This window comes from Marmota monax, unplaced genomic scaffold, assembly GCF_021218885.2.
Source record: "Marmota monax isolate L192 unplaced genomic scaffold, Marmota_monax_Labrador192_F-V1.1 WCK01_AAM20220418_F8-fsc00007, whole genome shotgun sequence".
Lineage (NCBI taxonomy): Eukaryota > Metazoa > Chordata > Mammalia > Rodentia > Sciuridae > Marmota > Marmota monax.
Window position 1 is genome coordinate 7,316,116 of NW_026692781.1, and position 14,905 is coordinate 7,331,020.

The 14,905-nt window shown below is 37.7% G+C and overlaps 1 protein-coding gene across 3 annotated transcripts in view; it reads left to right on the forward strand.

Annotated features, from left to right (window-relative positions):
• The window catches only part of Itga6 (integrin subunit alpha 6), a 78,871-nt gene that overhangs the window by 36,382 nt on the left and 27,584 nt on the right, over positions 1-14,905 (forward strand). For 2 of the 3 annotated variants that reach the window (XM_046447314.2, XM_046447315.2), the window contains exons 4-11: positions 1,122-1,377; positions 2,978-3,109; positions 6,201-6,411; positions 7,167-7,360; positions 7,490-7,578; positions 8,002-8,120; positions 13,651-13,749; positions 13,999-14,060. In XM_046447314.2, the coding sequence (XP_046303270.1) occupies positions 1,122-1,377; positions 2,978-3,109; positions 6,201-6,411; positions 7,167-7,360; positions 7,490-7,578; positions 8,002-8,120; positions 13,651-13,749; positions 13,999-14,060 (1,162 nt within the window). Of the gene's footprint in view, positions 1-1,121; positions 1,378-2,977; positions 3,110-5,064; positions 5,182-6,200; positions 6,412-7,166; positions 7,361-7,489; positions 7,579-8,001; positions 8,121-13,650; positions 13,750-13,998; positions 14,061-14,905 lie in introns of all 3 variants that reach the window. The other variant, XM_058580187.1, reaches the window with a different exon arrangement.

A 14,905-nucleotide genomic window follows, 5' to 3' on the forward strand; every position in this document is an offset into this window, starting at 1 on the left:
AGAAGTGGAGGAGCCATGGACAAAATATATAACCCCCAAGGAATGCCCCCAGTGACCCACATCCTCTAGTTACATTCCATGTGCCTATAGTAACCACCGAGCAATTCGTTCAAATCATTAATCCGTGAAATGGAGTGATCCATTAATTAGATGCAGCCTCTCATAATCCAGTCATTTCATCTCCTGCATTAATATAGGAGCTTTTGGAGGACATCTTATTTCCAAGCCATTAACATTGAACTTCTTCCAATAGAAGTTGTAGCAAAGAAAAGAGAGTCTGTTAGATGGATTATGCTAGGTGGCCTTGGAACTGCTTCCACGTTAGGATATGAAGATCTTTTTGTCTTACTTTCAAAATCTGATTGCTATAGCAAAATTTATACAGAAAATGAGAAAAATTAACATTTTAATGAACACTGAATTTTTATAGTTAAGGCGTGAATTATGGGAAATTGTCTTGGGTATTGTAAAATATTTTTCAGATACCCAGATTATGTTATGTAGACTACCCTGTAGAGATTATAGAGATTATTTCATCTCTTCTGGTAAGACAATTCTCTCTGCCTTTTTAAAATAGTCATATTCCCAGAAATAATCTCAGAATGCAGAGTGTAAATTAGGACTTATTAGAAGGAAATAGTGTAGGTAAAAAGAAAATATCTTTGTTTTAGCTGTGTTTGCTTGATTCTTTTGAAAACAAGTCCATGATTTCTTTCTTCCAGAATGTAATTATTTTCACACTGATGTAGAAGTTTCTTAGTCACTAAAAGCCAATTAAGTTAAGAAAATGAAGCAGGAAAGTGTTTCTCTTTGTTTATGTGACAAGTAAATTTACAGACAAATTGCCTGTGAATACTCTGGCATTCAATATTTGGATTGAAGCATTATTCTGAGTGAGAATAAGCAGAAATCCTCCTTCTTCTATTTTTGTTAGTAGACTCTTTAGTACCATTTTGGGGAAGATTTGCTGATTTGGAATTTGATCCTAGGAAGAGGACATGTTTAATCATCCTATTTAGAATTGACCTCTTTATTATTGACAGTTTTTTCAACTTGTTTTTTTTTTTTCTAAAACAAGGTCTATAGACATGAATGAGCTACTTTATTCCATGTGTTTGCAGACATGTGCTCATCGATATGAAAAAAGGCAACATGTTAACACAAAGCAGGAGTCTCGAGACATCTTTGGGAGGTGTTATGTCCTGAGTCAGAATCTTAAAATTGAAGATGATATGGATGGAGGAGACTGGAGTTTTTGTGATGGCCGATTAAGAGGCCATGAAAAGTTTGGTTCTTGCCAGCAAGGTGTAGCAGCTACTTTTACTAAAGACTTTCATTACATTGTGTTTGGAGCCCCGGGTACTTATAACTGGAAAGGTATGGTGTTTATATTTACAGAAACGGATATTAGAATGTCTGTATAATTCCTATAATGTGCATCACATTTAGTATATTTCAAGTTAAAATGTGTTATAAGGCATTTATGTATTATAAAAAAGGATTAGGATGTTGAAATGTCTAACATGATTAAGAACGAATAAAGAAAATGTCTACATTTTTCCCTCTTCTAGTTAGTATGCTACATTAGTGTGAGTAGTTAACGTTTTTCTAATGTAATAGAGTAATTAACATAAGTCACTTTTATTATTTTATATTTGTCTGTTTCATGAAACTAGTTTTCATTTTAAGTGATCTGAAAACTGAAAAGCATCAAGTGGTGGATACCAATAACAGTTGGAAAATAGGAACATTTCTTTCATTATACATTGTCTCAGATGACCTTGTTTTACTAATAAAAATTGTTAGTTGTTTAATGATATTGTTTATTATAAGGAGTAAAAGGAGACACTGGTAGGAAAAGATGAAAATACCCACATTTTCTGAGTGGATACACCTGGTCACTTCCTGTGATAAAGTTTAACTTCTCTGAACAAATTAAGCCACTATAGAAAATTGCTATATATATTTTTTTAAAAAGCATGATGCATCTGTTTCGGACATTAAACTTTTTTTTGAGAAATTTATTTAAAATTGTGTAACATTTTTACAGTTAAGAAAGGCATAGAAAAATTTTCCCTTTTCCATTAAAAAATTTTTCCAAGTTTTATTTACAATCGCAAGTGATGCTTGAGCACATGTCCTCTGTGTGTCTGTCATTGTAACCTTGGAGAGTAATTTCCTGTGCCCACTGTGCCCCCAAAAAGAGTCTTTCATGAGACAAATCATCAGGTTGCTTTGACCTAATTGAAATGACACGTTGGATTTAGAAATAGCTTTATTTTAGCAAGAAGAGATGGGAACGTTTCTCCAACGTAAAGCACTTGCCTACTATGTATGAAGCCCTGGGTTCAATCCCTAGGACCATCGAACAAACAAAACAGTGAAAACACCTGCCAACTATGTATTTTAACTCATGGTAAATATATCTTATCTGCTTTACCCATTCTGATTTAAAATATTGGCATTTTTTAAAAAGTTGTGTATTTACTGTATGAAAACTTTATAATAACTGCAATAATTTTTTGGATGAAATTTCTGTTCAAGCAATATAAAGAAATGATCCAATATATTATACTTTTACATTATAGAAAAGCAAAATTAATTTAGGATTATAGAGAACATAAAATATCATTTATATCAAGTTCATATCATTTAAAAAATTAGTTTTCTGTAAAGATTTTTGTTGACTAAGCATGAACATTACATTTTTCTTCTAATTTCATCGAATTATAAAGATGGTTCATTAAAATGCATGGGGCATTTTTCCAATTACTAGAACAGATTTCATTCACATAAAAATTTACATGAACATGTCTAACAACCTTTAAGGTCATGTCTTTCCTCTTCCTTTTCTTCCTCTAAACTTTTCTACCTGTTCTCTCTGATAACATGGGGGGGGGTGTTTATTAGGAACCATTATTTTATTTTGTTTCATCTTCATTCTTTTTGTTGTTGTTTCACCATTTCATTCCTTTAGGGATTGTTCGAGTAGAGCAAAAGAATAACACTTTTTTTGACATGAACATCTTTGAAGATGGGCCTTATGAAGTTGGTGGAGAGACTGACCATGATGAAAGTCTCGTTCCTGTTCCTGCTAACAGTTATTTAGGTAGGAATGAGTGTAGGTGGCATGCCTACCTTTTCAGACACTGCGACTCTCCTTCAGTGGGCTCTGGGTCCCTGCCCTTACAGGCTGAGATAGGACAGGAGGAGCTAGGGGCCTTGGCTGCAGTTGCTGGAGCTTAATAAGTCTTGGTGATCTGTAGGTAACCTGACTGCCTGGGAACCTTCCCTTCTGATCTGGGCTCCCTCAAAGAGGGGAGAAAAAAACTTGCCATCATCTCAAACCATCCATTCTATCACTTTGACGTTTGTCTCCTGAACCAGTGGTGGCCTGAGGCAGGCCATTCATGTGGCCAAGAGAATATGTGGCTTGGGTGTTCACAGTAGGCCCATCTGCCTTCCCTCTGCCTTTGAGGCCTTTCTCTGGAGATGCTCTTAAGAACTAACTTACAAAGTTACTCATAAGTGGTAGGTTGAGACCTCCAGTTCCTTCCTCTGTGATTGCCATTCTTCAGGGGTTGGCCCTTGCGTCTGGATTGGAGCTCCTATGTCACAGGGCTCTGGCGGGTGGCACAAGGCCTTCTGGGCTGAGGGTGGGCGGGACTGCAAAAGCAGCTCAGAGGACACCCGGATTGTGTCTAAGTGCCAATTCCTTAACTCCTGAGGCTTGTTTGCATTACTAATGGGCGTTCTAAATTATTCCTGTGCATTATGGTAATTACACAAAGGCTTTTAAAAGCTTTAATTCTTGGGATGAGTTGACATAAAGAATAATTACTGCGCATTTCTTGGAAAAAATGTAAAAAATCTTCTAAACCTGAATAGTAACCTATTTTGAAAAAAAAAAAGAAAAAAAGACAAAGTACCCAGATGCTGGAGATATTATTGAAACAATGGAAGGTTAAAAATAAGGAAAAAATCCTAGAGTATGGTACATAAATAATTTGAAACAATGTGCTAGTAAACATACCTAAGTTGTTCTAATGGCATAAATATGTATGAATGGTACTATGAATTAATACTTTTGATATGTTGTTCTTTTCCCGAAGAAAAACTTGCTATGAAGGTGTAAAAGAAGAGGAAAATTATGCTTTCTGTTTGTTAAAAGCCTCTTGTGTGCTATATGCAGTGCCTTATATATCTATGAATAAGTATTACTGTCCCCTGTCCCCTTTTCTTCTTCTTCTTCCTCTTCCTCTTCTTCTTCTTCCTCCTCCTCCTCCTCCTCCCCCTCCTCCTCCTCCTCCTCCTCCTCCTCCTCCTTCTTCTTTTTTTTTTTTTAACTGCTGAGTGAAACTGTGGCTCAGGGAGCTTAATTTTCTAACCCAAGGCCACCACATAAGTAATCCCTCAGCCAAGACAAGAAATCCTCCTGACAATGAGGAAGCTGGGGAGCAGCTGGTCATGTGAATAGTCTACTAGTGTCCTCGCAGGACAGGAAGGGGGGGGGGGTCAAGGGTTTGTAGCCTCAAGTATTAAAAGTGGGTTTTCAAGGTAAAAGCCCTCAAGGTGAGTAGCAACAAAACAATATTTTATTTATGGTTGTGTTAACCAACAGCCTTTCTTTACATGTATTATTTAGGGATTGAGACGTATTAATTTTAATTGTTCTGGTCAAGAAACCAATATTTTGGGCTTTTATGACAGATGCCTGTGGATTTTAAACATAGTTGCTGTCAGAACATATGAAAATATGAAACATATTTTCTTAAACACGTTTGCCACCTTTAGAATGGATTTCCTTCAATATGAATGTCTGAGAAAGAAATCAGTTGGTAGTATTCCATTTTACTTGTGTGTGTGTTGTGTGTGAAGCTGTGATTGAAGAGAAGAATGGGAATACAGTGGATCTGCCTGAGGTCTGGGGAGCTGGCTGGGAGGGTAGCTCACTGGATATGGTAGCAGCCTTATCCGCCAGCCAGAATGGCAGCGGTGCTCCTGCCTCTTACCAAGCATAATGATTTTTTTCTTCAATCTCTTCCATCCCGTGCATGTGTACAGGCCTGCTGTTTTTGACCAGCATTTCCTATACAGATCCCGATCAGTTTGTTTATAAAACACGGCCTCCCAGGGAGCAGCCTGACACATCCCCCGATGTGATGATGAATAGCTACCTAGGTTTGTGACCTCTGAGATGACAAATAAATTGTCTTGGTCATGGTCATTTAAAAATTTTTTTGATCCATACAGAGCATAAATCTTTTTATTTTCTATTTCATTTCAAGTGAAGCACACACAAAAAGCATGCCATTGGTTGAGGCTCTGCTGCCAGATGGTTTTCAGAGCTGGATTCAATTATATCACCCTATTCTAAACTTGTGGCTCATCATATTTTTCAACTCACAATTTGAGAACTGCAACAGTAGTGGTGAAGCTTTTCAGGAATAAAGTCCTACAGGAAGGGTGAGCTTATATTTTTCTACATCTGCCTCACCCTTATATAGAAAGATTTGCTTAATTTTAAGAAGTTTGATATGGCCATTTATTTTTGCTGGCCAGCAAATCTCAGCTTTTGTAATCTGACATCCTACCTAATGCTTTATAATTCAGTATTTCAACATTTTCTGCCCTTTGAGCAAGAATGTAATTGATACCAGTGACAATTTACTCACCTCTATTGTTCACAGTAGGTTCTCAAATACTGTGTATCATCAGTCATGGTTTTGTTTGCATGCTTGTGTCTGAGAATTAAGTTCATCCAAAATAATGCAGTGCTATCTATGGTCTATTAATGATGCTGGCATTTGTTCTTGCCTGATTACCAAGGAGATTGATGAACATGGATGATGAGTATATGGGTTGCTGTCCTTTTATCAGTTTTAATATTAAAGTAGGATTTGAACTGATTCTTAAGATACACGAATACTTCATAATTCAAATTACACAAATGCTAAATAACATAGGCACTTTTCTTTAAAAGCCCTAAAACTCACAGAAAGCAGAGAAGTAGCCCTAGTACTTTGTTCTAGTGTCAAATATCTCAGCTCTCTAACTCCCATTATAAATATGGTAGCTGGAGGATGGTCAGGAGGGGAGCTGGGTGGGAAGCCAGAGGAGAAGATAATGATGGAATTTACCAGTGCCTATACTTCCTGAAATACAGGATTGATGCCAGAGGTTCTATTTTGTTTTTCTAGGCTTTTCTTTGGACTCAGGGAAAGGTATTGTTTCTAAAGATGAGATCACTTTTGTGTCTGGTGCACCAAGAGCCAATCACAGTGGAGCTGTGGTTTTGCTAAAAAGAGACATGAAGTCTGCACATCTTCTCCCCGAGCACATATTTGATGGAGAAGGTCTGGCCTCTTCATTTGGCTATGACGTGGCAGTGGTGGACCTCAACAAAGACGGGTAAGGAAGTAGGAGATGATTTTATTACCACCTTTTGTAATTCTTAAGAACAGTCATCCTTTTAGGTTAGTGGGTGTAAAGATTGTATCTGCTGCTAGATTTTTACCATCCCACCCCATCTTCATCATTTGTATGGCAGCAGATATTCATTATCCTAACTAGGGTGTAGGATTACACGTTTAATGCTAAGTGTTTACTCATGTCTTGGAAACGTGGGTTCATGAGAATTAAAACTTGAAAAAATAATTAACTCAGAAAATTACATCTACATGATTCTGTTCTGTGGTTTCCTAAGGGGCCATAGAGCATCCAGAATGTCTCCTTGAAGGTGGGGATTAGTAGCCTGGGTGCAGCTCAGTATTGGAGCCCTCACAGGCTCCTGGGTTTAATACCCAGCACCTCCCACCACCACCCAAAAAATAGGGACTGGTGACAAAGTCAATATGTAAATAATCTATGGTAACTGGTGCCAGGTAGATAGGTGTGAAGTAGTGAGATCTTTGCTGGGAATCCTGCTGTACTGTTGTAACTTGAGGAAGTGACTTTGAGTTTTTACCTTTAATACTTTTCTTGGGGTAATTATTATAGGCTACTTTGATTTTTCTTTAAAATGTTTTAACTGGTGTTACATAAATCTTGATTTGAGGTCTTATTTTATCTTTTTGTTTGTCCTTAATACTGGGCTGCTTGTATTCTCCCCAGGCTTACAGGTCTGTTAGCCAATGGTTCATAGTTCTTTCCCCTCATGTTCTTAGGTGGCAAGATATAGTAATTGGAGCCCCACAGTATTTTGACAGAGATGGAGAAGTTGGAGGTGCAGTGTATGTCTACATTAACCAGCAAGGCAGATGGAATAATGTCAAGCCAATTCGTCTTAATGGAACCAAAGATTCTATGTTTGGCATTGCAGTAAAAAATATTGGAGATATTAATCAAGATGGCTATCCAGGTAGATAACAAATTATGAGATGGTAATGATTTATAGGTGGATTATTTGGTTATTTCAATGAATGTTTGTGTCTTCTTATTTTAAAAACATTGTACTGGAGTGTTGGTAAAACTGTGGTGTTGTCGACAGATATTGCAGTTGGAGCTCCCTATGATGATTTGGGGAAGGTTTTTATCTATCATGGATCCGCAAATGGAATAAATACCAAACCAACACAGGTAACCTGGATTTCTATAAGTGGAGTCTCAGCAAAAAGTTGACCCAAGACTTCTGGCCTTGTAATATTTACGTTTAAGTGAATTGTTCTACTTACTAGTCTGTAATAGTATGAATTTTTCTTTTTTTAAAAAATATTAAGGTAGGGAGGAGTGATTTGCATTGCTCTGATTGACTTAATGTAGTAAAATAGACATAAAAATTTGCTCTTTTATCCTTTGAGATACTGTGTAAATCATGAGTCTTATGAAATAAAATGTATGAAGTATTATATGTTTATTTGTAATTTATTTATAATTTAATATAAAGCATAAGTGAACTCGTACTTCAGTTCAAAAAAGAACTTGCGTGTCTTTTTTCAAAGCATAGATAATCAGCTCATTTCTGGTGGCTTGGTATCCATTCTGATGTCCTTTGTATTTCAGGTTCTTGAGGGTACAACACCTTCTTTTGGATATTCAATTGCTGGAAATATGGATCTTGATAGAAATTCCTATCCTGATGTTGCTGTTGGTTCCCTCTCAGATTCAGTAGCTATTTTCAGGTTTGTTTTCTTTAACTTTGGTTAAGGATGTTCTATAATCAAGTTCTTCTGTATCAGGTTTTGACCTTTTAAATTGAAATTTGTAATACTCATGCTTAAAGGCAACAGCTTGTATAAATTTTAAAGATATTTCCTTTTTCTTTTGAGCTGGGTATAATATCATCATAGAATTACTTCTGTAATATCCTGTTCATTTTGAACTATAAATACACCTTTGAAACCTTTCTTTTGATGCAAAAACAAAACAAAACATTTGACAGTACAAAAAAAAGTAAAGAAAAAAATACCCTACAAATTCACTATTCATTCTTGAACTCCAAACATTTGATTTTAGTCTTATTTCCTGGTGGGATATATATATTTACCAACTTGAGATCATAATGTACATATTGCCTGTAACCTGCTTTTGTCCACTCATGCTGCATAGAGGACTTCCCCCATACCAGGGAGTACTTTTCTAAAATGAAATTAACAGCTTGGGAGGCCTCCCATGCCAGATTCATGATTTATTGAACCACACTGTCATTGGTCATTGACATTGCTTCCCAGTTCCCACCACTGTCATATTATAAGAAGTGGTCCCAATGCTTATGTTTGTTCATGCCCTTGATTTTTTTCCCCGTGACAAACTCCTCCTGAAAGTGAAATTACTGTATAGGTTTGAAGACTTGACTCAGTTTCCCCAGAAAGGCTGTGACTGTGCCCATCAGCTACTTTTGAATCTCCTTTCCCCAGTGTTTTCATTGCTACTGAGAATCACTGTTAAAAAATTATTTTTAAAAATTTTATTATAAAAGCAGATCCTTATTTTAAAACAGAATTGTAGAAAGTGTGAGTTCATAAGTATTCTTATCCTCTACAAAACAAATTTTAGCAGTTTTGAGTATCTCTGTATATTTAGGATCTTCAAAGGCCATATTACAACTGCTTTTCTCTGGTGTGTAAAAATGTCATGTCTTTTGGGTACTTTTCCTTGTCAATACAAACATATATACAGACATGTAATATGACTTAATATTAATCCATCATATGCAGTGGATCAATCCTCAGTTGATAAAAAATTTTAGATAGTTTGATCTTTATTATAAACAATATGTGCACATGCACACACACACACAGGTTTGCAATGCTGCACTGGGCTCCAAGGATGCTTCTGAATACATAGTACATTGTTCATGTCTGAGTGATGATGTTTTTTAATAAAAATTCCTAGAAATAGAATTCTGGGAATATAGGTTAGCATTTTTTTGCATTAGTACATATACTCTCAGATAAGGTGCAACAGTTTCTGTTCATGGAGAGGGCCTGTTTTCTCTCAGCCTTACCAATGTTGAATATAATGCACCTAATTTTTGCCAGTGTGATAAATGATCTCACCTTTTGATGTAATTTGCATTTCTTTGCTAGTGAAAATGAACCATTTGGATGTTTTGTTAGCTATTTGTCATTATAGTAGTTTTCATTTCTTAAAAAGTAACCTTAGAGAAATGGGCAGTAATATATGGTAAAACTCTAAATTAGAAAAGCTGTGTTCTCTGTATACTGGGATGCTTTCATTGCCCTGTATTCTTTCAGAAGATTTCCAGGTATAGGCACAGCTGCCACACCTAAAAGATAATCCCTCAAAGCCCCAGAGATTAGAAACCAACCCCAGGACGGTTTTTGTTTGAGATGGAGTTTCATTATGTTGCCCAGGCTGGTCTTGAACTCCTGGGCTTAAGCCATCCTCCTGCCTCAGCCTCGGGGTGGACCTATAGGTTTGCAATGTTGCACCGGGCTCCAAGAATGCTTCTGAAGAGACTGTTTTGATTCAGTGAAAGAAAAATCAATTTCTGGTTAAATAGCAAGAGCTAGGAAAGCTATCTCATGAAAACTTAAGAACCATGGAAATGAGTTACAGATGGCAAAAGTACGAGATATCAAAATAAGTGGAGAAGAGGATATGAGGAAGAAACCAAAGTTAACCAAATACATGAAGATCTGTATGGGACTTGGGAGGGAAAGAGCATGGGGGAGAGGAGGCTACGTAGATGGTGGCTTGTGTTCTTGGTGATGAAGTCTTGAAGTCTTAAGATCCCCTTGACCTTCCGATCCACCATGCTGGAGAGCAGAGCAGGTAGCACTGTGTGTCCTCCCAGGTTAACATGCTCAGGAGGGGTTCCGCAGCAATCCTCAGATGCTGCCTTTACATGCATGCTTCTCTCTGCTCACGGAGGTAGTAGCCTTAAAGTAATTCAGCATTTTTAAAAGGTAGAGTTTATGACATTCAACTATTTTAGCAAGCTTTTTAGGTAAGGCGATTCAAAGTTCTAGTGTGAGGTATCATACTATCAAAGACACTAGACTTCTTTTGCCAATAATCTCATTACCAAGTTTTCCCCATAAATAGATAACCAAACTTTAGATAAGCATTTGCCTCTGTCTAGGTGTAATTGATATTTTACTGTCCTTACTTTGCAGTCCTCATAACTAGGTTGGTGATTAAACCCTATTAACTTTTTCCTTCTTTCTCCCTAGATAGTGTAAAAGCAAATTTCAAAACCCTTTGGTAACAAGAGAACCAATCCTCTTATTTTTCAAATGAAGAAACTGAGGCCCAGGACTTGCTTGAGGTTTTAAGGCTGGGTCCTTAGAGAACAGGGTATAGTACCTAAATATTCCCAACCTCAGTCCTATTAAATTGTACAAGTACTTCAGGGTATTTGAACACTGATTAAACATGAGGCAGCCAAGTAAGATTTGCCTTATGTGTTAGACACATTTTTTTTCATTTTTATGTATAGTGCCCTCAAAACTATATGTTGTCTGTTTAAAAAACAGAAGTTAAAGTAAGCCTAAGGCAGAAATGTGTTAAAATATTTTAGAATTTATGCCACACTAATGCTTTAATGCTATGACATGTAAAACACTCTACATCTGTGGCTACTGATTTTAAAATACAGTAAGAAAAAAAATGTGTGAGTTTTTGCCTTTTAAATATGCTCTCAAAACTCAAAAATATATTGAATCAGTGTCTTGGAAACCAACAGCTAGCTAAATATAACAAAAAAAGAGACAGGAAAATGGAGAAATGGGAAATATGGGCATTTTTCCCTTTTACTGGTCCCTGTCTTTGCCCTGAATGGACTCATGCCCTCTCCAGCCCATAACATAGATTGATTCCAGAAGTTCAAGCTCACTGTTTGGGATTTGGAACCCATTTTTCTATAAAAACACTTTTCTCCAGGATGGCTAGATTTATCACAAGCTCACAAAAATCAGCCTTGCTGAATACATTGACTCCTTCTGAGTTCTGGCTGGGGAGCCATGGAGGTGAGCAGGATCTTCCAAGCTCACCATGGACTGGTATTTCCTGTGGCGGTGATGGAGCTCTGACTCATGGTGACCTCTTTGACTGTCTTGAGCAGGGAGGAATACTTAGGGAGAGAAAAGATGTTTCACATGGTGAGCAGGACAAAAGTGTAATTCCCCAGTGCTGTTTGTGGGTTCCAGGAGGAAGAGAGATGGGAATAGGTGGAGGGATTCGAGTGTTTGCTCAGAGTTATTGTGGGGCTAAGGAAGTTGTATGACTACACCTTCTTAAGGTGGTGGGATTTTGGGGAGGAGGATAAAAGAAGGGCAAATGTTTATAAGATGGAGATTAAAAAGTTCAGGATTGGCTGTATTGCTAAAATTCACAGATACATAGACTCCTTGCCAGCAGCCCAGGTTTAGATGTATGTTGGTGTGAGATGTGGTGGAAGGGTATTTTGGCAAGATTACTCAGAATTAAAAATGCACATTACCTCACCCCAGTAAGAATGGCTTTTCATAAATCAGAAGAAATGAAGTAGTGCTGGCAAGAAGGTGGAGGAAAAGGAGCACTTGCACACTGTTAGTAAAAGTGTAAACTAGTGTAACCATCATGGAAAAACAGTACAGAGGGTTCCTTAAAGTAAAAATAACCAGACGAGTTAGTGTACACTTGTAGTTCCAGACATTTGGGAGGCTGAGACGGGGATCCAAGTTTGAGGCCAGTCTGGACAACATAGCAAAAACCCTGTCTTGAAAAATAAAAATACAAAGGGTAGCCTGGGACTGTAGTTTTTGGTGTCAGAGTGCTTGCCTAGCATGTGCAAGGCCCTGAGTTCAATCTCCTGTACCAAATACATGCGCAAAAGAAGAGCTACAATATGATTTAGCAATCCTACTATTGGCTATATATCCAAAGGAAATGAAATCAGTATTTCAAAGAGACATCTGCACTTCCGTGTTTATTGCAGCACTATTCACAAGAGCCAAGAAATGGCAACAACCTGTGTCATCAACTGATGGAACGGATAAAGAAAATGTGGCTAGTATATACAATAGAATACTATTCAGCCAATAAAAAAATGGGAAATCATGTCATTTGCAACTGCCTGGCTAGAACTGGAGATCGTTATGTGAAGTGAAATAAGCCAGGCACAGAAAAACAAATACTGCATGATTCCACTTGGGTAGAATCTAAAATAGTTGATCTCATGAAAGTTGAGAGTAAGAGAGTAGGGAGAGCAATAGAGAGGGATGGTGGGGAGAACTTTCTCGGTGGGGACTAAGTTCCAGATAGGAGCAAAGAGTTGGCATGTGCTCTTGCACCATAGGTTGACTAAAAATAACTAAGCTATATTTTATAAAGCTACAAGAAAGGATTTTGAATGTTTTCACCATAAATAAATGGTAAACGTTTCAGCAGATCGGTATGTGTACCCTGATTGACACATTTCACATTACACATGTATCAGAACATCACACGGGACCCTATAGAAGTTTCATATATTTATGAATTTACATATGTATAATTATGTGTGTAGAATTTTCAAATGTTTATGTTAAAATAAATTTAAATAAAAATGTTTAAATGTATATATTCCTTGACTTAGAAATTCTGCTAGGAATTCATCCTACAGATGAACTCACGTGGATGTGTGAGTTTGTGCTGTGATATTTGTCAGAGAAGAAAGCCTAACAAGAATAAAGTCTACCAATTGGGACTGATTAAATAAAGAACACTGCATTGACACAGTGTAGCCATTAGTTGTGGAAAAATATGAATGAGATCTCAGTGTATACATTTGAGAAGACCTTGAAGATGTCAGTGAATTAGGCAAAGCAGTGTACAGGACAATAAGCATAAAAAGCTCCCATTTAATTGAAACTTTTTAATATTTAATATTAGATAATATTTGTAACAAACCCATAGACTGTTAGGGGGTTTGGGTATATCAGAGGCATGATATTTGTGCCAAGACTGTGAAACTTACATGTTGTATGTATTACTCATAAGTTTGTAAATTTTAAATACTGTATAATTTTAAATATTGTATCCTTCAAGTGATATACATTTATATCAACAGTTATTGCTTTGATGATGATGAGGGAGTCACATGTGCAAATTTCTGCTGTGGGTTTTAAGATGTACCAGGACAGCTGAAAAGGCCATGTACTATGTGAATGAATCTCATATTCAAGGTAACAAAGGCTGAGCTGTTTTTCACTCCTTTGTCTTCAGGTCCCGGCCTGTGATTAACATTGCGAAAACTATCACAGTAACTCCTAGCAGAATTGACCTCCGCCAAAAAACAGCATGCGGTGCGCCAAGTGGAATATGGTGAGAGTTATTCCGGGTTCCAAGAAGCCTGGCTCAGTTTCCTCTGCTTTATGGTGACCCTGTTGCCCTGGGGAGCCACAGGGAAGATTAAGGGCATGCTGGGCAAAGAAAAGAGCAATCTGTCCAGTGAATATATGACATTTTACTCATCAGTGGGCAGCGGGGGGATTGGAGAGCTGGGGAGAGTGTTGTTTTTTTTCCTACTTCAGCAATACATCTTTTAAGAAATACGTGTTTGATTTCATACAGCCTCAAGGTTAAAGCCTGTTTTGAATATACTGCCAAACCCGCTGGTTATAATCCTTCAATATGTAAGTACCTAGTACATTAAAAAAATATATATTCTCTCTCTGCCAGATTGAAAATTCTACAAACATCACAGAAAAACAAAACTGCACTGTCGAAAGTGGGTCCATAAATTCTTGCTTAAAGAATTAAGTGTTTTTGTGGTTTCCCCTTTTAATCAAGAGGATGCAGCTCAGTGAGGCAGGAAAAACTCTGCATTTGGTCCCCATTTGAATTTTCCAAAGCAGATGGTTTGAGACAGAATGCCTTGGAAAAATACTTATTTGCTACCACAACGGTTTCCTCCGTTTCTGTCTTTGAAAAGCAATGTGGAAAATTGGTTTTGTGGTTGTGAGGTGGTGGGTGGTGGTTGTGGAAAGGGGCTAAGGAGCCGGAGCAGGGTGTGGCTTCGTTGCTCCTTCAAGGTCCCCTCTCAGGGGCTTTGAGGCTGGGACACCCAAGTTGTATTCTCAAGGGCAGCCCCTGCTGGTAGGGAGGGGTGAAGAGACTGAGGCTTGCTTCTAGTTTTAGCAGTGTCTCTGACCCCACAGTCCAGGGCAAGTGCCCTAACCTCTGAATTTTTATTTTCTATCAGTTAAAAGCAATGCCTCTATTAGGCACCAGTGCCTGGAGTGATGGTAACCAAATGAAAATGTGATAAAGGGCTGGGCACAGTAATCCCAGCAGCTTGGGAGGCTGAGACAGGAGGATCACGAGTTCAAAGCCAGCCTCGGCAAAAGCACAGAGGCACTAAGAAACTCAGTGAGCCCCTGTCTCTAAATAAAATACAAAATAGGGCTGAGGATGTGGCTCAGTAGTCAAGTGCCCCTGAGTTCAATTTCTGATACCCACTCCCCACTGCCAAAAATGT